Source organism: Sarcophilus harrisii, chromosome 6 (assembly GCF_902635505.1).
Source record: "Sarcophilus harrisii chromosome 6, mSarHar1.11, whole genome shotgun sequence".
Taxonomy (NCBI): Eukaryota; Metazoa; Chordata; class Mammalia; order Dasyuromorphia; family Dasyuridae; genus Sarcophilus; species Sarcophilus harrisii.
The window spans coordinates 93,051,384-93,078,467 of NC_045431.1; the positions used below are offsets into that span (position 1 = coordinate 93,051,384).

The 27,084-nt window shown below is 35.3% G+C and overlaps 1 protein-coding gene across 1 annotated transcript in view; it reads left to right on the forward strand.

Moving 5' to 3' along the window:
- The first annotated feature begins 4,731 nt into the window (after nt 1–4,731).
- APELA (apelin receptor early endogenous ligand) overlaps nt 4,732–27,084 on the forward strand; it is a 40,174-nt gene continuing 17,821 nt past the window's right edge. Inside the window, exons 1-2 of the mRNA XM_012552128.3 lie at nt 4,732–5,014; nt 6,821–6,910. Of these exons, the coding sequence (XP_012407582.1) occupies nt 4,939–5,014; nt 6,821–6,909 (165 nt within the window). The 5' untranslated portion in view covers nt 4,732–4,938 and the 3' untranslated portion in view covers nt 6,910. The remainder of the gene's footprint in view (nt 5,015–6,820; nt 6,911–27,084) is intronic.

Here is a 27,084-nt window from a genome sequence, read left to right on the forward strand (position 1 = left end):
AGTCTTGGAATTTACACCTCAGAAGTACCCGTCTGCTAGAAGAACCCTGATTGGAAGATGAAGGGCTCTTCCCAGAATTTGTATTTAAGTAGGACAGCCATCTCCTCCCTCCTGACCAGTCTACATTTCTTTGGATTTTTTCCCCACATTCTTAAGCTAGGTACCTTCCCTCCCCAGTCAATTCCTCTTTTTAGCTTCCTTTTACATACTGTCTTCCCCATTCAAATACAAGTTCCTTGAGGATAGGGACCATCATGGTTTTTGCTTATATTTGCTTAGCATCTGCTTGATGTATAATAAGCACTTAAAGAAAGCTGGTTGACTATCTAACATGTTTTGATTGAAATAATATTCTTTGTAGTACAATATTACTGTGCTACAAGGAATGCCATATATGGCGAACACAAAGAAGCATAGAAAGATTTACATTAAGTCAAGCAAAATGAAATAAACACAGCCCCCCCCAAATATATATATATAATATGTTAAACCAATGACAACAACAAAGTTAATAGAAAGAAAAATCATCTAAAAACAAGTGAAAATATAGCAAAGTTACAAAAAACATATTTTTTCCCACAAAGAAAATAATCCCTCTCTTTTCCTTTGCAAAGATGTTGGGGGCAGGGATCCACATTGTATAAAGTGTCATATTTTTAAAATGTATTCATTGTGGTGATTTTTTTCTTCTCTTCCTTTTTTCTTCAAAATATGTTTTTCGGGTGCTCTAAATCACTATTGATCAAAGAAATGCAAATTAAGACAACTCTGAGATACCACTACACACCTCTCAAATTGGCTAAGATGACAGGAAAAGATAATGACAAACGTTGGAGGGGATGCGGGAAAACTGGGACACTGATACATTGTTGGTGGAACTGATCCAGCCATTCTGGAGAGTAATTTGGAACTATGCTCAAAAAGTTATCAAACTGTGCATACCCTTTGGTCCAGCAGTGTTACTACTAGGCTTATACCCCAAAGAGATACTAAAGAAGGGAAAGGGACCTGTATGTGCCAAAATGTTTGTGGCAGCCCTGTTTATAGTGGCTAGAAACTGGAAACTGAGTGGATGCCCATCAATTGGAGAATGGCTAGATATGTTATGGAATATTATTGTTCTGTAAGAAATGACCAGCAGGAGGATTTCAGAGAGACCTGGAGAGACTTAAATGAACTGATGCTGAGTGAAATGAGCAGGGCCAGGAGATCATTATATTCGGCAACAATGTTTTTATGTGTTGATCAGTTCTGATGAACGTGGCTCTCTTCAGCATTGAGATGATTCAAATCAATTCCACTTGTTCAGTGATGAAGAGAGCCATGTACACCCAGAGAGAGGATTATGGGAAATGAGTGTGGCCCACAAGATAACAATTTCATTCTTTCTTTGTTCTTTTGCATTTTGTTTTCTTATTCATTTTCTTTCCTTTTTGATCTGATCTTTTTTGTGCAGCCAAATAATTGTACAAATATGTTTACATATGTTGGATACATATATATATATATTTTAACATGTATTACATATATTGGATTACTTGCCATCTAGGGGAGGGGATGGGGAGAAAGAGAGTAAAATTAGGAACACAAGGCTATGTAAGGATCAATGTTGAAAAATTATCCATACATATGTTTTGAAAATAAAAAGCTTTAATTAAAAAATGTGTTTTTCTTATAATAAGGAGTGGAGAGAGGGGAAAATCTAGGCAATGGAAAAATAAAAATATCAATAAAAATCTATTTTTAAAATAGCAAATATGACCAAAAAATAAAAGTAGTGATTCTTTTTTTTTAAATGGAAATAAAGACCAAGCCAATGTTTGTTTTTTTTTTTAAAGAAAGAATATTCTTATTTGCCAGCACCCTAAAACAGGTTTGCTTTTTCAATTTTTTTAATTAAATTTAATATCTATTGTGAGTTTGCTGAACAGTATATTACATATGGCAACAGAAGTTTCAGGTTCTAATTGATGGCATCCCTTGCCATTCATGGAGCAATACTGTGTCATAAATCCAATGGTATCCAATGAATTTTATGCAGCTGTGTTTTTAAATTGATCATGTAGAAACTATAATTTCTTTAAGGTTTTCCTGTTGGAATAGGACCAAGGGATCCTTTCCCCGGAAATTTTTTCTGAGAAATATATTAAAACAACAGATTTTAAATATATACAGTAATGATTTGGAAACTACAAACTAGATAGTTGTTACAAGAGGTTTCTTTTCTTTCCTCTCCCCCCCCATCTTGGGAGTAAAATTTTTAAGAGAACTTCAAGCTAGAAAAGAAGTATGATCTCAGGACACCTAAACCTAGAGAAGTATCAGGTGGGAAAAGGTAGAGAAGATGAAGAAAATTATTGCAGCACAAGGGCAGGTACAGTGAGTGATTCTAGCCAATCTTGTTTCTTTAAATTTAACACAGGAAATTACCATGCCCAAAAGCTTAGCAGCTGTTAATGGGCCATACCTAAACACTGAGGGGAAAAGGGACTGAAAGATGACATTTCTTGGGCCAAAGAAACCAATGGGTCTTTGTGGGCTTGTGGGTTAGATCCTAAAAGGGCTGGTAGAGCTGAACAACTCACTAGGTAATCCTTATTAAGTGGTAAATACATGCTGTCTCAAATGCTATAATTCATTTAAGTAGTGAATTACCCTGTGGGGGAAGGGAGAAGATGGAAAATGAGGCCTGAGAAGGAAATAAGGACAAATTCTAAGCTATTTGGGGAAAATCTTTCAAGTAAAAAGTCTAGAAACATTCATAAATTTTCAAGATGCCATAAACATACAGAAGTTCTTATTGTGGGAACTTACTGTGTTATGTGTGATATGTCTACAATGTCATATGTTTCGGGTTTTAATGAAACTACTGTTAATTACTTAGACTATGAACTGATTTTTACCTTTAGGATAACTTTATAAATTGATTTTTAAGCCTAAAGAACAACAGGGTCACTACTAACCACCTAAACTTGAGAAACTTAAATAAAGCAAAAAGTTTTCGTAAGCAAGACCATCTTACCACACAACGTTCCTCTTCACATAAGTCTACACTCTGGAAAACTGAGCTGTTCACCATTCTCCAAATTCCTAGCACTTTATTCCACATCTGTGTCTTTTGTTTTCACAATCCACTAGCTTGGAATAGATCCATAGGGTCACAGGAGTAGTACTAACAGGAACTTCAGAGACCACCTGGTCCCATCCCCTTATTTTGCAGATGGAGAAAGTGAGAACAAGAAAGTTTAAGTCACCTGTCCAAGCTCCCACAGTTAGTGTCTGAGGTGGGATTTTCTGACATCAGAGCCAGTGCTCTTTCTTCGTTTCCATCCAATCTCTCAAAAAAGCAGAGATTTCTCTCTCTTTCTAAAATTCAATCTCTATTTGATGAAATCCTCAGGTAAGATGATTCCTCCTTTATAAAACCTTCTCCTTGACCTACCAAAACAAAACAATAGTCCAAATTCTGGTCATAGAATGTTGTTTTCACTTCTCTTATGGACTTAGATTTTAATTTGTAATATAATTAGCTACGTATCTATCTTATTTCCCCCACTAGATTGCAAGCTTCTTCTAACAAATAGGCTAACATTTGTAAAGTTGCAAAGCAGTCTTTAAATGTTGGTTGGTGGTGGTGGTGGTAGTAGATATTATAGTTGTTGTTAGCAGGGATGTAATGCATTTTGATATCCCCCAAGCAGCTAAATTCCCTGATTTGCACCTTATAGGCACTTAATGTTTGCATTATCCAACTAATTAGGTTCAATTGATTCATTCATATAGCTCTAATAATGAACCTAGAGTAAATTTTTTTTTTAATTTACTTATGAACTACGCATGATCAGAGTTAATCTTTCTATAGGTAGGTTGTCATTCATTCTGGTTGACTTCCAAAGTATATTGTTTTCCTCAAATGGCAAATCACAAGCAGCACACCTATAGTTATTAAGGACTACCTATATAGTGTATAAAAGAATCACCAATTTTTAAACATGAAGATGAAAATCCTGAGTCATCAGGAGATGGAACTTGCCCATGTTTCCTTTTTCATTTCTAATTTCTGTTCCGAGCTCCCTCTCACATGTCAATGTAGAACAGAGCATTCATCGTGTTCCCCTGGTTTTGGCTTTTTCCCCCAGCAGTGAAAGGTTTTTATTATTATTATTTATTTTTTAAATTGAATATGTTTAGAGCCACTTTCTACAATTTAGTTTTCCAAAAGGAAAGCCTCAGTATTTCCAAGAGTAATTTCAGCCTGTTCTGAACCCAAAGAACACTTCTTGATACAAAAGGCACACCAGATTTTGTAGTTTACAAATTCCCTCTGAATAGCCTCTACTTTGCAGCTAGTTTGGGGAACAGAAAGCATTTCAGCAGCCAGCCCTGCCACAAAGCACTAGGGGTTCTTGAGTAAGGGCTGCAGAATTCTTTCTGAGAGGGACAAAAGAGAGACTTCCTGTCATTCCCATTACTTTCTGCATGTGGGACCAATATGGGCAATGCAAAGTTTAAACAGTTGCAAATGGAGAAGGGGAGGGGGCAGTATCATGCCTTTCTCTATTTCTCTATTTCTAGGTTGAATTGAAAGGGAAGTCTTAGCATTCTCCTTTCAGAAAGCTAGTAGACCCCAGTGAAGTGCTTGTTTACTGGATGCTTCATTTCACCATTATTTGCTTATGGAAAATAAAGGGGAGTGACAGGAAAAGAGAGGGGGGGGCTGCTGGAGGGGGCTGGGGGAAGAGGGAGGCACTGACCACAGTGCAGCACCAGTAACCTTGTCTTATGTGATCATTAACCTTGCTGGAAGGCGCAGCTGGCAGCTCACTCTGAGGTTTGTCATTAGAATTGTGAGCTGAGCCACACAGATACTGCAGGAGTATTTAAAGGATTGTTTGGTTTTCTGGGAGCGCTCTGGCTATCTTTCTGTGTGGAAGCAAAATGAGATTTCAGCTGCTCTTTTTTCTATTCCTTTTTTTCACGATGGGTATACTCCTTATCAATGGACAAAGGCCAGGTAGGACTTTTCTGTTACCGTATTTGAATTGCATCTGAGTGTGTTATGTGTGATATGTCTGCAAGCAGATATGCATATATGTGTACAGTATGTGTGTGTGAGGTAGGATGTGTGTATATACCTTTGTCTTGTGGAGATAGTTGATGGTGACTCCAGGAAATGTTGATGAATTCCAAAGCCTTCTCTGCTCTCTGGTTAATTACTTTGATAGACTGTTAAAGTGATAGCTAAAGACAAATATAAAGATAAATGGATACATAAGTTTTGCATCAGTGAGTTCAAAACATTATACTCTTGAGATGTTGCAAATATTTTTTTTTGCAGTCCTGACCATCCAGAAAATTGGCGTGCTCATTAAAGCGCTACATAAAATCTTCTATGTACAGCCAAATGGTGGAATACCAAACAGTTCATTTAAGCATCTTTGCTGAAGACTGGGATCTGCTAAGCTTAACTGGGTTTTATACCTTAATAGAATCACTGTGTAGCAGAAAGCAACGGAACTTTCTTAAGGGCAGTAGATATTCTATTTCTAGAAATTAAGCTGAGTTGATTCTCTCAAAATAATTTTTTTAAAGCAAAGAGAGAGAGAGCAATGTTCTAGTGAAGCTTTTATGAATGTAAAACAAAAAAATCCTAAGTATGACATACATATTTTTTGGTGCATAGTATTTCTTTGCTTTAAGTATTTTCTTTAGCATTTATCTCATTTATGGTGCCACATTATCAAGGTTTTTAATAAAATTGGTATTTGATAAAGCCAGGAAACTACTCCAATTCTATAAAGGTTTCTTTCCTTAGTATCTAATATAACATCAGATACAGTGGTAGGCTATGGGGATACCAAGGCAGAAACAAATTTATCAATGGTCCCTGCCCTCAGAGAGCTTATATTCCAAAGAAAATCAAAAGCACATTCTAATATTCTTTTACACCCATGGTTCCAAAAAAAAAAAAAAAATTGGTAGTCATCGTTATTTTTCTGAGCCATGGGATTCAAACTAAAAAGTTCAATTAATGAGATATGGTAAGTTACCTTTCAGGAGATACTTCATTTTATTTTTTTAATTAAAGCTTTTTATTTTTAAAATACACATATGCATAATGTTCAACATTCACTCAGGACCTATTTTAAAAGTGGGCAATGGATATAATTATCTGAAAAGATTAAGTGTAAGAGAATAGGTCTATAAGAGTACATACCACTAGTCTTATTAGAGCAGAGAAAAGGCTATCCAGGGAATGAGCGGTGTTAATCACATGTTCTTGACTGCCTCCAGTTCAGACTATCTTTTTTGTTGTTGACCAGAAATTCACTCTGAAATTCAGAGAATAAATCGCAACCAGGATCCATAGGGTATGCCCTCTGACACTCACAAGAAAAATGTACTTTTCCAAATGAGCCCTGCTCCATTGTTTATAGCTTTCAGTGCTACCATACACCAAAGTCTGTGGAGTGAAGTTTACTTTGGTCAAGGTTCTTGTAAAATATTGGTGATTAATTCACTGGACAAAAAGTGAAAGGGCAACTTCTGTTTAAATAAGCAGTAAAGAAGATGACAGCTCTGGCTAAATTGAGCTTGAAAATGAACTCCTTGATTTATTCTGATTACCTTGTTTATATTTTAGTAATGCACGTGTATTTTCCATCCTGATGCCCCTTATCATGTGAATTATCGCCCAGCACGCTACAGATGGGCACCGGATTGCCTGGTCCCAAAAAATTTCATTGTATGCTCCGGCAACACGGCATGTGATTTTCTTGGGGAGGAGTGAAAAAATGTTTTTGCTTTTTTCTAATTGCAGGTAATCTGGCTTTGAGGAGAAAACTGCATAGACACAGCTGTCTACAGAGGAGATGCATACCCCTCCATTCCCGGGTGCCCTTCCCCTGAGGTATTTCTGATAGTCCAAAAAAAAAAAAAAAAAAAAATGGCTTTCTTAAAATTTCAGCAGCGTTCATTCATCTCTGGGTTGGACCTGATAATAAAATCAGGCGCCAGGAGAATGCAATTATGAATGTGCCTCTAAACATGTGTTTTGAAATGCTGCGTGGGTAGCTGAGCATGTTCCCCAGAATAAGCACATTCCAAGTTAGACTTACACGGTCTTTTTTTAAAAAGCACTTGGAGATGCATTTTCTTAACCAAACCACAGCCGTAATTTGTTTGGTCTTGATTCCTGGTCATTTCTTTTTGCCTGCAGACAGGGTCTGAAAAGGAACAAACCCTATTTGTTCATCTAAGCTCCAAGGCGGTATTCCCAGCCTCATCTATGTGGCTGGTGCTGATTACCCGGCTTTCTAGGAGAAATTGGAGTGGGGGGCGGGGAATGGGAAATGGGGGAGCACTTGCTGCTGCCCTAATTTGCCTTTTGCAGCTTCAGATCCTAAATTAGCTTTCCCTTAATTTCCCACCCACCAAAATGCTAATCTTTTCACTCAGGAAACTGCCTTCCCGATCACCAAGAATTCAGTCTGAATCTATTAACTTTTAAAAGGTGCTAAAGTAGGAATGTTTCGCATAAAAATATTCCTGTTGCTTTGCAACTGCCTTGATTTTAAAGTCTACATTCCTTTTAAAAGACTTTTTTTTTTTAAGTCTTTCAAGATGGCTCTGGAGCTCACTCAGTTGAGCTGTGTGCATATGCAAACACTAATTAACTAGTCCTGTTAGCCTGTATGTAGCTTTTATGGCTTTCAATGCAATGCCCATTGTTTGCTAAATGTTTTTCCTCTCAGGTTAAAGCCCTTTGGTAAGAAGTCAGAAGAAGGAACTTACTTAAAAGGTATAGTGATAGGTAACTATAAGACAAGGATAAAACCCAGAAAGAAACCTGTTTTTCTCTGAGTTCTGCTTGATAGGAGAAACTTGCTATAACTGGTTTCTTAGAAATAGTGACTATAACTCACAATGAGATGTTTTGCATTAAAAACAACAAGCAGAGTATATATCTTGTTATACACTGTGTCTGGAGAAACCTCTGCTTCAGATTTCCCAGCATTTTGCTATAAATAACAATGAGCATTGCTTGTATCAAACAATAGCAAGAAGATTCCTGCATATTAGTAAAGTGAGGGAGACACCCTTGCATAATGAAACACAAAGCATCCCTTATCCACAAGTCATCCTGGTTTTCTCCATTAACTGCTAGCCATAAAAAAAAAAAAAAAAGCCAAGATTGCAGGTAAACAAGGTGCTAAATTGGAATAAGAAAGTCTAAAAAGTTAAGGAAAATTCTGATTTAAACTGAACATTGGCAAAAAAGAATGACAGATACTATTTGTTCCCCTTCTTTTGGTATCCCTATCACCTCACAGGTTCCTGAGACATTGTAGAACTCAATTATTGCTTTTTGAATCTAAATGAACTGAATTGAAATTTACATCAACCTGCAGTAATCCTTAACTTTGGGACTAATTCTGTCAATTCTACCTTAAATTCTCTCGGTGACTAGGTCAGCAGACACACTTGCTGGAAGCTTTGCACCTAGTTTTTTGTTTTTTTGGGGTTTTTTTTGGGGGGGGAGGCTTTTAAAGAAAAAGCTGCGCACTCATACAAAATGTTAATGTATTTCCCAAGATTATTCTATCAATAATTTTTTAAAATTAGTTTAGAAATAGACACTAAAACTAGACTATTGTCTGTGATTTCTTTAATAAAGAGACCTCCCAAGTGAAGAAGCTCCATTTACCCATGAAGGTCAGCACCTTCTCTAAATTTATAAGTTAAGACGTTGCAACTTGCCCAGGCTTATACAATTAGGAGTTTGGGGTTGCTTTTTTTTTTTTTTTTTTTTTGAGGGTGGGGGGAGGCAGGGCCTTCCCAGCTTTGAGCCAGCTTACTTATCCACCCTACTGCCTCTCATTAAAATTAGTTAAGAATAATTATGCATCACATTGTATCATTCTGTAAGAGGCTTGTCACATTTGATCTTCACAACAAACCTGTGGGCAAGTTTTAGCCCCATTTTAAAGATGAGAAAATTAAGGCTTAATAAAAATGACTTTCCTAGAATTACACAGTAAAAATGGAAGGACCAAGACTCAAATTGAGTCTTCTAACTTAGTGTTCATATGGCCTCTACCAGTATTATAACTTCCCCTTATCTCATGTCCTTATTAGGCTTTTTTTATGGGCACTAACAAAGCAAAGGGAAGTTGGGCTATAAGGCCTGGGGGCCCTTTCTAAGCCCTTTCATCCCTCCTAGGCCCTGGCCTGGCATTCTTTCACCTCCATGTTTCCTGCATGCTTTAAGCACAAATTGAATGTGAGGGGTTGGCTCCTTTTAGACCATCTAGGACCTTGGAACAGGACAGATAAACTGAATAAAATGTAGTTTACATTGGGAGCTTTTCAGATTAGCCCCTTGGTGATGAATTCTTTGGTCCACTTATTAGTGATGCATGTTGACCCCACTGTTACTTAGACAAATTGCCTAGTCCTTCCCATTGAGCTGGTTTCCTTAGAAGAGCTACCCTGAATACAACCCATCCGATCGACTCGTTATTTTGGCATTAGGTGGACAAAGCCTTAAAGTCCTAAGTGATAGATTTGATGTAAGAATGGAGAACAAGATGATGCTTGTCAGTGATAAACCAAAAAATCCTCCATTAGGGATTTGTGCAAGGGAGATAAGAAGCAGCCAAAGGTAGCCTGAAATTTTCAACTTTTCTCCATTCTTCTTCTAGTAGTAAAATCTAATTTGCTGTTTTTACATTCTGGGCATCGCAGATGAACCTCCTTATCCATTGAGGAATGCAACTATGTTTTAATTTTGATCATAAGAACTCTTTAGACGTGGATTTTAGAACTAATTTCTGGAACCAAGTATAATCATCTCTTATTTCCTAATTCAATTCAATAAGCATTGTCTAAGTACCCACTTTTCAAGGCTTACAGGGTTCCTTGATGGGGCTTGAGAATCTAATAGGAAAAAAAATAACATTTGTGTTTTTATTTTTTTTTTTTTAAGACTAATGGGGGAGTTAAGATATGTATGTATTCAAACAGAATATGAAATGTTAAAAGGAAAGAATACTTTTAAATTAAATAAATAATAAGTAAAATAAATAAAGCAAGAATGGGGGATGGGAGTGCTATGGTCAGGTGGGGAGACTTTTAATAAACAAGGGATGGCAAATGACTCAAGCCTTAAATAAATCCTTGATGAATTTCAACAAGCCATGTGTTATCATCACAATTAGAGAAATCTCTCAAGATTTGTAGACTAAGAGAAAGGTAGTGAGCAAATATTTTGCTGTTTAAATAACTTATAGAGGCTCAATAGGTGGAATATTTGGAAGGTTTCCAGAAAGGACCATTACCAGTTGCTGCTGGAAAATGCAATTGCCAAAGCCTTGATGCCTTAAACATAAATTGAGTTGTTGGTTCAGCTAGAGTTAGACCCAATTAAGCTTGGCAGACTTGAGAAAATGGCAGCCACATTCTCTGGGCTCCTAGTGAAAGACATGATATGAGTATATCTCTATGGTTTTCAAGTATAAGAACTGGCAAGCCACTGAGAAAGCCAGGTTGCGTCTGTCTGCCCCTTTTCAAGGTGTTTTTTCTGTGCCATTGTGACACTGAGTAGTGTTTGTTGATGAAGAGTTTTCGAGCAAGTGGTTTCTGATTTTTTTTAAGGGAAAAAAACACCAGAATTTATTAAATACAGAAATAATATTGTCAGTTCTGTGCATAAGTAAAATCACTCGGTAGCTGTATGAATGATGGAACAAAATGAGGAGGCAGAAAGATGGGTTAGGAGCCTGTTGGAGATGAGGATCTGAACTGAAGTAGTGAGTAGACAAAAGAAGCAGGACGTGAACAATATCATAGAGAGGAAAATGGCAAGATTTGGCCACTAAATAGATTTGTGGAATAAAGGACAATAAGAAGATGAAGATAAACCAAGATTACAAAGCTGGGAAATTATCACTTTTGATAGAAACAATAAAGTTTTGATGGAAATAAAAAAAGTTTGACAGAGTGGTTGTGAAGGAAGGTGAGTGCAAAGTTAATTCAGTTTGGGATATATTGAGTTTAAGAACTCTACCAAATATCCAGTTTGTAATATCCAATAAACAATTTATGATGTAGAATTGAAGCTCAAGGGAGGGATTGGGATGTATAGAAAGAGAAGAGTGTCCAAAACAGAATCTTGGGGAATATCTATCAATAGGAGTTTTGATATAGATTATGGACCAGCAAAGGAGAATTCTAGCAGAAGGAAGAACAAGGAGAGAGTAGTTTCATTAAAAACTCAGGGAATAGAGATTGAATGTAAATCACCAGATATTATGTTCACTTTTTTTCCTTTTTCTGTTTTTTTTTTACTCATAGTTTTTCTCTTTTGTTCTGATTTTTCTCTCCCAACATGATTCATGAGGAAATGTGTTTTTTTAAAAATGAATGTACATGTATAACCAGAAAAAAAAACAAAACAAAACCCAGGGAGGGGAATATTTCCAAGGAGAGAGAGTAGTGAATAATATCAAATACTGAGATCAAGTAGGATATGACCTAAGAAAAGATTACTGCTAAATTCTCAGTAACTTTGGAGAAAAGTTTCAGTGAGTGATAAGGTCAGAAACTATATTGCAATCAAAAGATAATGAAGGTCTATCTGAACTAAAATCAAGGTGGTGAGAATGGATGATGGTGAAAACTCAGGGGTAAAATAGATTAAATTTGGCAATTGATTTTGTGAGGGATAGAAAGAGGGAAGGAAAAAGAAGACAGTCAAAGATGACTCTGAGATTTCCAACTTGTAAATTGAGAGAAAGTTGGAGCCAGCAATAGAAATGGAGAACTTAATTGTAGGGGGGGAAAAAAGGCAGGTTATAAGGGAGAGATAATGAGTTCAGTTTAAGAGATTTTGAGTTTAAGGTGATAGTGGGATATGGGTGAAAATGTTCAGTAAGTAGTTGGAAATGTGAGATTCAGAGAAGGGGTTATAGTAGGAGATAGAAAATGTCCCACAAAGAAGTAAATATTGAAGACATAAGAATAAATAAAAAAGAGAATAAAGAAATTAAGACAAAGGGACTGATAACTGGTCCATAAGGAAAACTTCAATATTGGATAAAGGAAGAAAGAGAAAAGAGTCTATATCTGAAAGATGCAAGCAAAGATGCAACCAGTAGAGTACATCATGATTCAGGGCTGGTGTCCTGAAATGGTCTCAGGGTGGAGAAATCAGGGAAAGTGTCATACTGCAAAGAAAAGAGAGGGAGAAAAAGCCTATGGGTCATTGGTGAATTTGGAATGAACTAGTTCTATAAAGTAAAAGATGCCAGATTACAAAAGACTATGGAGATACAAAAGTATATACAGTGAATACAGTAGATCACTAATTTACAAACTATTTAATCTCCTTTAAAGATCTCTTTACACAGTTAAAAATTGAGGATCCCAAATAGTATTTGTTTATGTAGCTTATATCTCTAATAATAAACCCATGTTCATTTAAATAATACCTTTTTATGAAAAATAACTATTTTCCAAAAGTAATTTAAGGAGAAGAATAGCATAGTTTTCCATATTTTTGCAAATCTCTTTAATGTCTGATGGGTGAAAACTGGATTCTCTTATTTGCATTCAATCTGTTTTGATGTTATTTTAGTACATAAAGAAGTTCCAGAGAAAGGAGTATTTTAATAACCTTTATAGATAATTGTGGATGTTTTTCTTTGATCTTAGACCAAGAATTGACAAGTAATAATTTTTAAAATATTTGCTGCAATGTGCAATCTGAAATGATATCAATGAACTTTCCACTCTGTTACATAAAATTCATTGATCTTTCTTGTACTTTGAAGAGATCTTATAACAGCATTCATTGGTCTGGGCGGAGAAAGAGGGAACTGGTTAAATTAATTATGAAAATATTCCAAAGATTGACATTTATTAGATTTTTAAAAAAATCTTATTTCTTAATATCACTATCAATCTCATCAGAAAAGCCTTTAAATATTGGGAAGTTACCAAATTCACAATGACAGATACAATTTTCCAAAACGGAATTTTTTTTTATGATTGCTGACAAATACTAACAGTTGTTTTCCTTAAAGTGGCAACCACAAGATTCAAAATAAGTTATTTTAACACTTTTAATATTTTGGCACCAATTATGTTTGTTGCCAAACGTTCACATAAAAGATCTTCTTCAGTGATTAGTTGGGGATAATACTGGACACAATATACCTACAAGCAGAACATTAAGTCAAGCCCTGTCTAGAGAAAAGGCAAAAGTACAATTCTTCAGATGAGATATTAACTCAGTCTTCATGTTTGGAATTAAATCTTTAATTAACAAGCCATATTGTCCAGAAAACTCCACTATGTACTCATAAGAAAATAAGAGTGAAAAAGATAAAAGAATTATTATGAAATAGTTTTGAACTCACTGACCCCTTGACAGGGTCTTAAGGACCCCCAGGAACCTGCTGACCATACTTTGAAAACCACTGGTGTAGACTATGGGAATTTTATACAATATGAAGAAACAATCCCTGGCTTCTGGGTATGTTCAAGTTCTGATATTTAGTATTTTTGTGACTTTGGGCAAGTTACTTAGTATGCCTGGACCTTAGTTTCAAGGTAGAACTAGATGTATTCCAATGTCTATTCTACCTTTAGATCTACAATCCTGAAAATTTCTAAATTAATTGAAACGTAAATGAGGATGGGGGTAGGAATGGTAAAAGAAGTGAGGAAGCAAGAACTAGATATCTATTTATATATGTATATGTGTATGTCCTTTGGATCCACCAGTATCTCTACTGAGTCTGTATCCCAAAGAGATCATAAAAAAGGAGGGGAAGCCACAAAAATGTTTTTCAGCCTTTTTTGTAGGGGCTAGAAACTGGAAACTGAGTGGGTGCCCAAAAGTTGGAGAATGGCTGTGAATAAGTTATGGTATATGAATGTTATGAAATAAAATTGTTCTGTAAGAAATGACCAGCAGGATGATTTCAGGGAGGACAGGAGGGACTTACATAAATTGATGCTGAGTGAAATGAGCAGAACCAGGAGATCATTATACACAGCAAAAACAAGACTAAATTATGATCAGTTCTGATGGACATGGCTCTTTTCAGCAATGAGGTGATTCAGGCCAGTTCCAGTAGTTTTATAAAGGAGAGAGCCATCTGCACCCAGAGAGGACTATGGGGACTGAATGTAGATCACCACATAGTATTTTCACCCATGTTGTTATTGTTCTTTGCTTGCTTGTTTTCTCTTTCTCTTTTTTCCCCCCTTTTTGATCTGATTTTCTTATGTTGAATGATAAATGTGGAAATATATTTAAAAGAATTGCATATGCTTAACCTATACAGGATTACTTTCTGTTGAGAGGGGAGGGGAGGAAGAAGGGAGAAAAATTTGGAACACAAGGTTTTGCAAGAATGAATGTTGAAAACTATGCATGTGTTTTGAAAAATAAAAAGTTTTTTTTTAAGTATATGTGCATATATGTATGTGTATCACATATGCATATGTACATTATACTTACACACTTATGCATATATATTTATTTATTTCAAAGTTAACTGGGGGGAAGGAGGGAGGGAAGGATTTAACAAAGATAAGCATTTCTTAATCTAGAATTTGTTAGCCCAGAGATAATCTATATCTTCCCCAATGTGACAGCAAAATTGTTTGTAATTCATCTAGCTTAACATCACATTATTAGTGTGATAAGTATGCACTTAAAATGTTCCATTCCTCCCCCTAACAGACCCCCCAAGAATATTCAGTGACAGGTCAAAAACTATTTTCAGAACTCTTCTTTCTTGAAAAACATGTTAATTTCTCATTTAAAAAAAAAAAGTTAACCTTATTTTAAACATCATTTATGAACCTACCTTTTCACAGACACTTGAAACATCTGCATTCTTTTATGCTTCTTTGGAAAACAAATCTGCAATAACTCTACTCTTAACTCTTTATTCTTTTCCCCACAATGACTTCTGTTTGTTATCTTCTCCCCACTTGCACTAGACTTTATCCCCACACTTACAGTGAATTACTTCAACTCAGTTTCTCATCTAATGGAATTTCCTCAACTGCCTTCCTGCATTCCTCCTTGCATCATTTTTACTTCTTTTTTTTTTTAACCTCTCTAGTCCAAGAAAAAGCATCCTTACTCTTCCCTTCCTACTAATTCCTCAGCCTCTACCTTTGCTCACACACTTGCAGGATCTTTCCAAAGACTCCTTATCTACATGCTCAGGGTCACCCTAATCCTAAAATAGCCTTGTTCTGGCCTTGGGTTTATCCAGCCATTATCCCACCATTTTTTCTCATTTTTGCAGCTAAATTCCTTAGGGGAAAATATCTATACTGAATGCCTCTACTATTTCACTATCTGTTCTATTCTTGATCTTTTCTAAACCGGGCTTCTCTCCTCACCTCTCTATTAAAACTCCATTCTCAGGGATTACCAATAATCTGCTCATTGCTTAAAACCAGTAGTCTTTTATCAATCTCATTTTTTTTAACCTCTCTGCAGCACTCCTCTCACTTTAAGACAAAGCTTTTTATTTTTTTTTAATTTATTTTTTTTTATTATTTTAGTAACTTTTTATTAACAGAATCCATGCCAGGGTAATTTTTTTTTTTTTTTTACATTATCCCTTGCACTCACTTCTGTTCCGATTTTTCCCTCCTACCCTCCATCCCCTCCCCTAGATGGCAAGCAGTCCTATATATGTTGAATATAAGACAAAGCTTTTTAATCTGTGGGTTGTGACCCCATATGGTGTCTTGCATTTGACTATGGGAATCATGAAATTAAGACTTATCGGTAAATGTTTTGATTTGTATACCTATTTTATATATCTACATAGAAAATTTCTCAGGCAAAAAGGAATCACAAGTAGAAAAAGTTTAAGCCCTGGTTTAAGAGACTCAAGACTTGCCTGATTCTCTTCTTACCTCTAATTCCCCTTCACTGACACTTTTTCTAATGCCTGATCTCTTCCAAACTCCTTAAGACTTTTAAGATAGAGAGTAGTTTTCTTTCTCCTAAAGCTAATATTCCTAAGGTTTTGTCCTTGATCCTCTATTCTTTGTATAATTCTTTGCTGACAATTTCATTCACTCCCATGACTTTAACTCTAAGTTATCTTCTCTTGAATGTAGAACATCTCTTACATAGATTATCTAAAACTCAGCAGTTCCAAAGTTCAGTAATTAATCTTTTCCCCATACCTGTTCTTTCCCCTTATGATGTGTGTGTGTTTTGTCAGTGGTCCTAGTACTCATCCAGTCTACTACATTTGAAACCTTGATATTTGCTTCTTCTCTCTCCTTCATGCCTCATATATTGCTCATATCTTTTTATTTATTTTAAATTTAATTTTAAATTAATAACCTTTTTTCTCCCTCTCATTTCCCCATCCCTCAGGTGGAGGGAATGTTTTTGTTATCAACAAAAAACAAACAAACAAACAAAAAACCTTATAAAAATATACATAGTCAAGTAAACCAACTTCTCACTTTGGCTATCTCCAAAAATGTATGTCTTATTCTGCATCTTTAAGCAATGATCTCTTGCATGTCTCCTTCTGCATCTTAAGCAATTATCTGAGACATGCAAGAGATCATGTCTCATTCTGCATCTTTTTTTTTTTTTTTTTTTTTTTTTTTTGGCCTTTTTTACAGGAATATTAAAGGGTAACTTTACAGCATTAACAATTGCAAACCTCTTGTTAATTTTTCCCTTTTTACCCCCACCCCCCCTAAATGGCAGGATGACCAGTAGATGTTAAATTTTAAAATATAACTTGTCACAATAAACTACATGATCAAAACATTATTTTGCTGTACAAAAAGAATCAGACTCTGAATTGCCCTTAGCTTGTGAAGGAAATCAAAATGCATTATAAATTAGGGATTAGGAATTCAATTGGTTTTAGTCATCTCCCAGGTTCTTTTTTGGGTATGCTAGTTCAGTTCATTACTGCTCCATTGAAATGATTTGGTTGATCTCGTTCTGAGGATGGCCCTGATCCATAGAACTGGTCATCCGAATTGTTTTGTTGAAGTTTAATCTCCTGGTCCTGCTCTTTCCCATCAGTTCTGTAAGTCTCTCAGGCCCAAATCATCCTGTTGGTCATTTCTTGAACAGTAATACCATAATTTTTCATATACCACAATTTATTCAGCCATTCTCCCTGTGGACATCCATTAGTTTCAGTTTTCCCACTACAAAGGGCTGCCCAAAACATTCGTGCACATACAGGTCCCTTTCCTTCTTTAAGATCTTTTGGATTAATCCCAGTAGTAACACTTGGATAAAGGGGTATGCACAGTTTGATAACTTTTTGACATAGTTCCAAACTACTCCAAAATGGTTGGATTCTTCCCCTCCACAACAATGAATCAATGTCCCCAGTTTTCCCACATCCCCTCCAACAATCATCATTATTTTTTCCTGTCATCTTAGCCAATCACGGGGTGTGGTATCTTAGAGTTGTCTTAATTTGCATTTCTCTGATTAATAATGACTTGGGTCTTTTCATATGACTGAAATGTTTAATTTCTTCATCAGGGTTTCTTTCATTCCTTTGACCATTTTTCAATTGGAGTAAACGATTTTATAAATTGGTTAATTCTCTATATATTTTAAAATGGGCCTTTATCAGAACCTTTACTTAAAATTTTTCCCAGTTTTGCTTCCCTTCTAATTTTCTGCTTGTTTTGTTTGTACAAAAAACTTTTCAGTTTGGATAATCAAAAATTTTCTATTTTGTGATCGTAATGATCTAGTTTCTTTGGTCATAAGACCCCCCTTCCCAAGGTCTGGGGGTAAACTTTCCTTGTTCCTCTAATTTATTTAATTTCATTCTTTATCCTGGTCATGAACCCCATTTTGACCTTATCTTGGTTACGGGTTAAGTATGGATCAATCCTGTTTCTCCCATATTGTTTCCAATTTTTCCCAACAATTTTATCAAACATAGGGTTTTCTTTCCAAAGCTGGGATTTGGGTTTTCAAGACTAGGTTGCTATATTTGTTGACTGTTTTATCCTTGAACCTAATCTATTCCCGATCAACTAATCTTTCCTTAGCCAATACCAAATGGTTTTGGTAACTGCTGCTCTATAATATAATTTTAGATCTAGCACAGCTAAGCCACCATCATTTGATTTTTTTTTCATTAATTCCCTTGAAATTCTTGACCTTTTGTTTTTCCATATGAACTTTGTTGTTATTCATTCTGCATCTTTTAAGCAATGCTCTTGAGTCTCATTTCACTTAAACAATGATTCTTGTGTCTTTTCCATCTTTTAAGCAATGATCTCTTGCATGTCTCATTCTGCATCTTTTAAGCAATGATCTCTTGCATGTCTCAATCTGCATCTTTTAAGCAATGATCTCTTGTACGTCTCAATCTGCATCTTTTAAACAATGATCTTTTGTATGTCTTATTCTGCATCTTAAGCAATGGTCTCTTGTATGTCTCGTTCTGCATCTTTTAAGCAATGATCTCTTGTATGTCTCAATCTGCATCTTTTAAACAATGATCTCTTGCATGTCTCAATCTGCATCTTTTAAGCAATGGTCTCTTGTACGTCTCATTCTGTATCTTAAGCAATGGTCTCTTTCTGCATCTTTTAAGCAACGATCTCTTGTATGTTTCATTCAGCATCTTTAAGCAATTATTTCCCTAGCAGGAGATGGATAGCAAGTTTCATCCCCAGCCCTCTGGAATCCTGCAATCAGTCATTGCACTGATAAGAGTGCTTAAGTCTTTCAAAGACTAACAGCAAGCACCTAACCCACAGGATTGATGTGAGGATCAAATGAGATACTTGTTAAGCTATTAACTGAGTGTCTGGCACATAGTAGGAGCTTCACAAATGTTTATTCCCTTCTTCCTTCCCCTCTGCCTTATTGTATAAATTGTTCTCCTCACCTCTCATACCCAGGCTAATACAAACTCTGCCAATTCCATCAAGGCTTTCATCTGTCCCTTCTTACCTTTCCACAGATTCCACCAGGCTTTCTTTACCAGCCCCCCAGATGTTTGCCTAAGTCTGCCATCTCCTTCTGGCGTCATTGCAATCCATTCATCATATCAACAACACAAAGTTAAACTAAGCTTAGGCTCAAGTCCTCGTGCTCACAAAATCTTTACTGGTTCCCTAATGGCTGTTGGGGAACATTCAGACTCCTATGCCTGAAATGTAAGACTTTCCACATGCAGTTGTCATTTTGCCCTTCCAATATTAACTCACTTTTAGTCAAACTGTATTGTTTTATGAATGTACCTATTGTTTTCCCAGTTTCAGGTCTTTTCCTCATATCATTCCCAGGAGCTAGAATGTCCTAGTTTCCCCTCCTTCAACTAAGTTGTTACCTAGCCATTAAATCCTGGCTTTTTCCTGTAGAAAATCTTCTCTGATCCTGCGTATTGATAATGACTATTCCAAGGACTTTATTCTATCTCTACTATACCTGTCATATATTCTAGGGCATTATCTTATATAGCCCAATGGACTACAAGCTTCATCCTTTATCCATGAATTATCTAAACTGTGTATCTTCCCTCAGTGACTAACACTGAGCCTTCAAGGTAAGAGCTTAAGAGACATTTGAATTTGTTTGTAGAGGTTCTTTTGACTATGTACAGACATTTTATGGCCTCAGTCCTGTCTCAATAGTGGATTATCAGATTTAGAACTGAAAGAAACATTAGAGAGTATCATGTAATCAAAGGATTTCAAGCTGAAAGGGAGCTTAAAAGCCCCTAATTTTTAAAAATAAGGGACAGAGAATTGAAGAGATTTGTCTGGGATTATCCAGCTATTAAGTGTCTGAGGAAGGAATTGAACACTCCCCAGTCCAGAGCTCTATTCACTGTCATGTCATTCTTCATTCTAAAGGTAAAGAAACTAAGTCCTAAAGAGATTTAGTTATTCATCCAAGATGATGAAGAGGGGAAAAGTGCAGGTGCTATTTTGAATCCCTGCCCTTTTACTTCAAATCTATGCCATTATAACTTAATACTTATCAAGTATTCTGTTAATAAGTTAATGAGATTTAAGGCTAAATTCCTCAAAGAATAATGATGGGATTTGTTGGATTGTTTTTTTTGTTTTTGTGGGGTTTTTTGATATATTACTCCCATCCTATAATTTCATTAGAAAGCTGCAATACTCCAAAAGCTCTGTGGTATTCATAATAAAGTTACTCTGTCAATGCTGATTACAAATTCTTTACCTACCTTAATGGTCAGCCATGAGTTGATGAACCCCCCCCCCCAAAAAAAAGAAACAAACAAACAAAAAAAAAACCCAAAAACCTGATAGGTATCCTTTTAGTGATACAGTTCTCCAAATTTAGTCAAATTTCTTTGTAGAGATGTTTGAATTTTTAGTTAAATCTCTTTCTAGATTTGTAAGAATAGCCAAAGTTTCAAGTTCTCAAAACACATAATTTTCATGTCACATCTGGGCCATAAAGAAATCACAAATTGGGATCCATCCTAACTAATATTGATGAACAATAGGATATTTAAAAGCTTCTTAAATTTTTTTGCTACTTAAAAAGCAACCAAAGTGAGTATGGATCTTTTCAAAAACTGTTTCCTTTTTGGGTTTGACATTTGTATATTAAGCAAAAAATGTGAAAAATCTATTGCTTAAAACAGGAATGTCAAACACTGGCTAACACTTATCAAGAACTATATTCACATGTAATTGGGAAATATTTAACAAAATAAAAATACAATAAAAGATAGATAATGCTAATTTGTGATTATCTTAGTGACTATGTCTTATCTACAGTCTAATAGTCTCCACTTCTATTTGAGTTTGATACCATTCATTTAAAGCATATCCCCAAAGAAGAGATATGAAAAAGCAATTTCTTCTACTCCCCAGAAGTCAGAAGAGGTCTGTTTTTCATTTTCTTTTTTTTTTTAATGTATTCATCAGTTTGACTGATTGCTTTTTCTCTTCCCTCTTTTTTCTTTTAAATATATCATGTATTCTACTACATAACTCTCTGACAGGGGCAGGGGGAAATGGGGAAATTTTAGGTTATATGAAAACAAAAATATCAATGTTTAAAAATGATTAATACATTAAATATTAGTTTAAAAAATTAAGTGCCTTTTTTGGAAAATCATATTGTAATTATCTAGTCATATGCTATATATTTGTGGTTTATTCCTTGCCACTCAGCAAACTTCTGGGCTCTTTCCCCTACATGTGTTTGAGCTTGAGGAATACAATTTTTTGGGGGGGAGGTTGTTTTTTTTTTTTTTGAGGAATACAATTTTAATATTACTCTCAATATATTTAAGGAATCTGACACTAAAGAAATCATAACATTATTTTTAATTCATTCATTCAATTTGTATTTTATGTTAGTTACCAGGAGAAATACAAAGATACATAAGACATAGTAGCTACCCCCAGGGAGCTTGTCCTTTCAATGAGGGGCCACAATAAGAACTTATTGCCCATAGAATTTATTTAATCTAAGTATAACTGTTATTGTATTTATAGTGTTAAATTGAATTCTGGTACCTGGAAATGGGCTGTTATATAGTAATCAGAAGGAAAAGGAAGGAAAAAAGAAATCAAGAGCTAAGTCTCATTAGTAGAAGGCAATCTCTTAGCAAAAAGCAAATATAGATAGAAATATATACTTGTGATATTCTCCTCTCTTTTTGTATTATCACCTTTCCCAATAAACTCCTGATGCATTAATTAATGCACCCCCAACCTAGGCCTTCATTACTTCCAAAGTGCTTCGTGCTCCCAAATTTCCTAATCACTACCACATACCACCTCTTTTCTTGTCTCAAACACACACATACAAATTCAGAACTTCCTTTCCTTCAATACACTGAATCTCAGGTGTCAAGAGGGAAATAATCCTAGTGGACTAATTCATACTAATGTGTAAATGAATAACTAATATGTACTTGGTATTCATTTTATGATAACTTTTAGAGATTATTCAGTGCTTTGAGAAAAATATTTTTGGATTGGCAAGATATTATTTGGTAGGTCAGATCAGCCTGGTCCTCCTCCCAGGGTCAGTTCTTTTTAACTTGTTTCTGCTGTTCATAGATCCTTCAATTTGCTCAGCTTCTGAAGTCATAGATTGATTATATAAACTCTCTAGTGTTGTTTTGTTTCGGTTTGGTTTGGTTTTGGTTGGGGGTTGGTTGGTTTTTGCTAAGGAAGAAGAGCAAGAGAAGGTAGTCATCAGAAAGGGAGGAGTGATGTGGGAGAAGAGATGTAAGGTGTATGTTATATTTGGAATACAATCTACCACCTATCTCCCATAATTATTGGGAAGAAAGAAGTTTGTAAGACAGAAAGCACCATCCAAATGTAAATTGTTGGTATTTTATTCCTGATTAAAAAAAAAAATTAAACACTTTCTCCCTGTCTGCTGGTTCCTTCCCTAGTGTTTACAAACATTCCTATGTTTTATAAACCATTCAAGCTATCATTCTATCTCTTTAAGACCTACAATAGATGGTCTTCCCTTCCTTTCCTCTCACTAAGCCCTTTCAATTTGGCTTGTGATCTCATCATTCCACCAAAATTTCTCACTCCAAAGTAATTTATGATCTCCTAAATGCCAAATCAAATGGTATTTTCTTGATCCTCACTCTTTAACATTGGAACTGACATGAATCATTTTATTGTTGAAGAGAGCCACATGCATCAGAATTGATCATCATATAGTCTTGCTGTTGCTGTATATCATGATCTCCTGGTTCTGCTCATTTCACTTAGTATCAGTTCATGCAAGTCTCTCCAGGCCTTTCTGAAATCATCCTGCTGGTCGGAAAACAACTCATTCTGTTATTTATTTCTGCTTTATGGGTGAGTTCATCTCATTCATATTTAAAGTTATAATTACTAGTTTAATTACTAGTTATGTATTTTCCCCTCCATCTTATTTTTCCTCACTGTTTATTCTTCTCTCTTTTTTTTAACCCCATCCATCCTCAGAAATCTACCATCCTAATCAACTCAACCCCAAGCCTTCAATCTATATATAGTCTTTTGAACTACCCTTGTAATCTTAATAATCTTAAGTTACAAATACCTTTTCCTCATATAGGTAAACAATTTAATCTTATTAAGTCCTTTATAATTAATCTGTCATGTTTACCTCTGTTTATCCTAATTCTTCCAAGTCATATTTTCTTTTCAGTTCTGGCCCTTACTTCAAGAGTACCTAAAAGTTTTTTTTAGTTAAATAGACTTTTTTTTCCACTCAGCTTTGCTGGATAGGTGATTCTTGGTTGCAAACCAAGCTCCTTTGCTCTTTAGAATATTATATTCCCCACTCTTTAGTCTTTTAATGTAGAACCTGCTAAATCTTGTGCTATCATAACTATCACTCCATAATATTTAACTTGTTTCTTCATAGTTGCTTGTAATCTTTCCTTCTTGACCTGGGAGTTTTGAAACTTACCTATAATATTTCTAAAAATTTTCATTTGAGGATCTTTTTCAGGAAGATGGGTGAACTTTTCCATTTTCTATTTTACCCTTTACTTCTAGAACTTCGAGGCAATTTTCCTTGATAATTTTTTTTTTTTTTTATCTTGATTCTGATTATGGAGTCTGACAATTTTTATATTCTCAATTTGTTTTCCAGGTCACTTTTTTTTAGGAGATATTTCACATTCTTTCCCATTTTTTCATTCTTTTGATTTTGTTTTATTATTTCTTCATATCTTATAAAGTCATTTACTTCCCTTTGTCCAATTTTAATTTTTAAGGAATTATTTTCTTTGGTTAAGTTTTTGGATCTCTTTTTAGTTGACTTTTTGTAATTTTCTTGCTTTTTTGCATTACCTTCATTTCTTTTCCAATTTTTCTTCAACCTCTTTTATTTGAATTTTGAAGCCCTTTTTAAGATTCTCCAAGAACTTTTTTTTTTTTTTTTGAGCCTGTGACCATTTTATTTATTTATTTATTTGAAGCTTTATGAGAAGCTGTTTTCTCTTCCCAGTTCAAATTCTGATCTTTTGTATTACCACAGTAGCTATTCATGGTAAGGTTCTTTGTTTGTTTATTTTACTGATACTGTTTTTGGCTGTTAAGTTTATGTTAGAGTCAAGTTCTGTGTCTGGGAGAGATGTAAGTAAATGTCTCAGACTTCAAGTTTTTCAGTCTGTTGTTTTCTGAGCTCTAGTTGGGAGCCTTTGATCTCTTGGTTCTTCTAATGTTCTACAATTTAAGGTCAGATGTGGTCCCTGCTCCTCCTACTCATGCTTTGGTTGGTAAGTGACTGGGCCACAAATCAAGTACCGGCAGAAGGCCCTGAACTTTTCTGATCACCATTTGGGTGACTGCTCCCAGCAGCCTACAGAATGCCCCCCAGGGTTTGCTGTTTTCCCTCAGTCCCTTCACTAAAGTCAAGCTAGATCATCACTCCCCAAGGTCAGATTTTTTCCCTAATATCCTCCCACATTGTTGTCTTGATCTGGATAAGGGCTTTACCGGGACTTTTGCTTATTTCTACCACTGTAAAATTTACTTTGAGGCATTTTAAAATTATTTATGGAGGAATCCAGGAGAACGATGTAGTTCCCTGCCTTATCCCACCATCTTTTGACAATTTCCTCTCCAACCCCACTCTTTAAAAAAGTCTCAGGAGACTCTTATCATTCTTTCTAATTCTGCCCTATTCCTTTGTTTTTCAATCAAATTCCTAGAAAAAAAAAAGCTATATTCATTCACTTTATTTCCTTTTTTCACTTTTCAACTGAAACTCTGCCTGCCAAAGCTCATTACTGCATTGAAACTGCGCTCTCCAAAGTTGACAATGACTGATTAGTTACCAAATCTAACTTCTCTTTTTTCATCCTTCCTCTTAATCTCTCTGCAGCATCTGACCCTGTCTCTAGGTTTCCATAACAGTGGTTCTCCTCCTGTGTATCCCTTCTCAGTCTCTTGAGTCATATCCCTTTTGCGGATGTGTCCTAAGGTTCTGTTCTTGTCCCTCTTCTTTCTCTAATCCTTCTATTTCATCATTTTCCATGAGTATCAATACTTCTCTGTAGAAGCTCCCAGAGGTATATATCCAGTCCCAGTATCTCTCAAACCAAACTTCCTACTGGACACTTCAAACTAAATGTTCTACAGGCATTTCAAATTCAATATGTCCAAAAGAGAAATCATTATCTCCAAAACTTATACCCTATTCTTCACCTAAGCTCACAATCACATTTGATCCCTGACTCCTCATTCTCCCATTCTGTTACCAAATCTCCCTGCTTTTACCTTTACACTTCCTGTAAGTTCCCATTTTTCTTAGTCCCAGCCTCATTCAGATCCTCACCAGCTCTCTCCAGGATTATTGCAATATGTTCCTAATTTGTCTCCCTGCTTCATTTTTCTCCACTGCATCATCCACTCATTGCCAAAGAAATTTACTTTTAGTACAGGACTATTCATGTGATTCCTTTATTCAATAATCTTCAGTGACTCCATGTATATACTAGGATTAAATGTATAGACTTGGATTAAATGTACTTTTTTTTTTTCATTTCGCATTTAAAATTCTCTGTACCTACTTTTCCAACTTTCTACATATTGCTCCCCTTCACATATTCCAGCCCTGGTCTTCTTAATGTTCTTCATATGCAACTTATTTTCTCATACCCAGAATATATTTCATCCTTTGCTCTTAGACTTTCTAGCCCTCCTTCAAAATTTAGCTAAATACCACTTTCTACATGAAGTCTTCTCCTTGCAAATTACTGTGTATCTTTTTATCTGTTCTTATATTGGTTATCTCCCCCAAGAGAACATAAGCTGCTTTTTGTTGTTGTTGTTAAATACGTGCAGTTCTTTTAAGATATTTCCATATTTGTCATGTTGTGCAAAAAAAAAATTAGACCCAAAAGGGGGGGAAAAAGCATAAGAAATTTAAAAGAAACAAAAAAGGTGAAAATACTATGCTTCGGTCCACTTTCAGTCTCAGTGGATGCAGACAGTACTTTCCATCCCAAATGTATTGGGAATTTCCTTAAATCACTGAGTTATTGAAAAGAGTTAAGTCCTTCACAGTTGACCATCCCATAATCTAGTTGTTACTGTGTACAAGAAAACATAAACTTCTTGAGGACAGTAACTATTTCACTTTTGCCTTTGTAGCTTCGATACCTGGGGCATAGTAGGGTACTTATAAAATGTTGATTGATAGTAACTACAGACTTATCTATTCCTGATTTGTCTTTGGAATTCAATTCCTGTCTAATGATTTCTATCCTATCCTTACCAGTCCAAAGGTCATTCTTTTTGGAGAAACAAAATAAAAGTTGAGTAAACAGCTTTCTCACCATTTTATTTATCATCTCATCTTCCTTAAGCAGCAGTCTTGTCCTTTCTTTGATCCTCCTCTTGCCCTCAGCACAGATTAAAAACAAAACACTTTTGTTTTTAGAATGAATGAATCACCAACCTAAATTCATTTGGGGATTTAAGGTAACACAAATTTTGTAGGATCATGAGACAGTTTTGGAATAATTATCCATTATTTTCCTTTTGTTTCCATTTTCTCTTCAAGTCTTTTTAATAATTAAAATTATTTTAATATAGTTAATAAGTAATTATATAAATATAATATAGATTTAAATAATTTAATAATAATAAATTAGTTGATAAACCTCGTGTGGCTATGTACTCTCTTTGGGCAACTTCAGTCACTGGAATTATCTACGCTTGTATTGTCAGAATTTCGTTTCTGAGTTTCTTGTCCCTCTTGGACCAAATTCACCAATAGATTATTAAGCTATTGTATCTAGTTTATCCCTTCTGCAGATCTTTTGAAATATTCCTTCCCAAAATATAAGATAACGGGTTAAAGTTCACCTTCTCTCTCCTTTTCTATGTGTATCATGGAGTATTCACTGGCCCCCAAGATACCCATTGTTTCTGTAACCTATTCTGGAGAACCCATTCCCTTTGTCACTTCACTTCCTCCACCTTTTGACAGAGGAAATGGAGCGGAAAAAAAAGTCAAGAAATTATGAACTGCTCTGCTTTTGATAGAAAGAATATGCAAAAGCT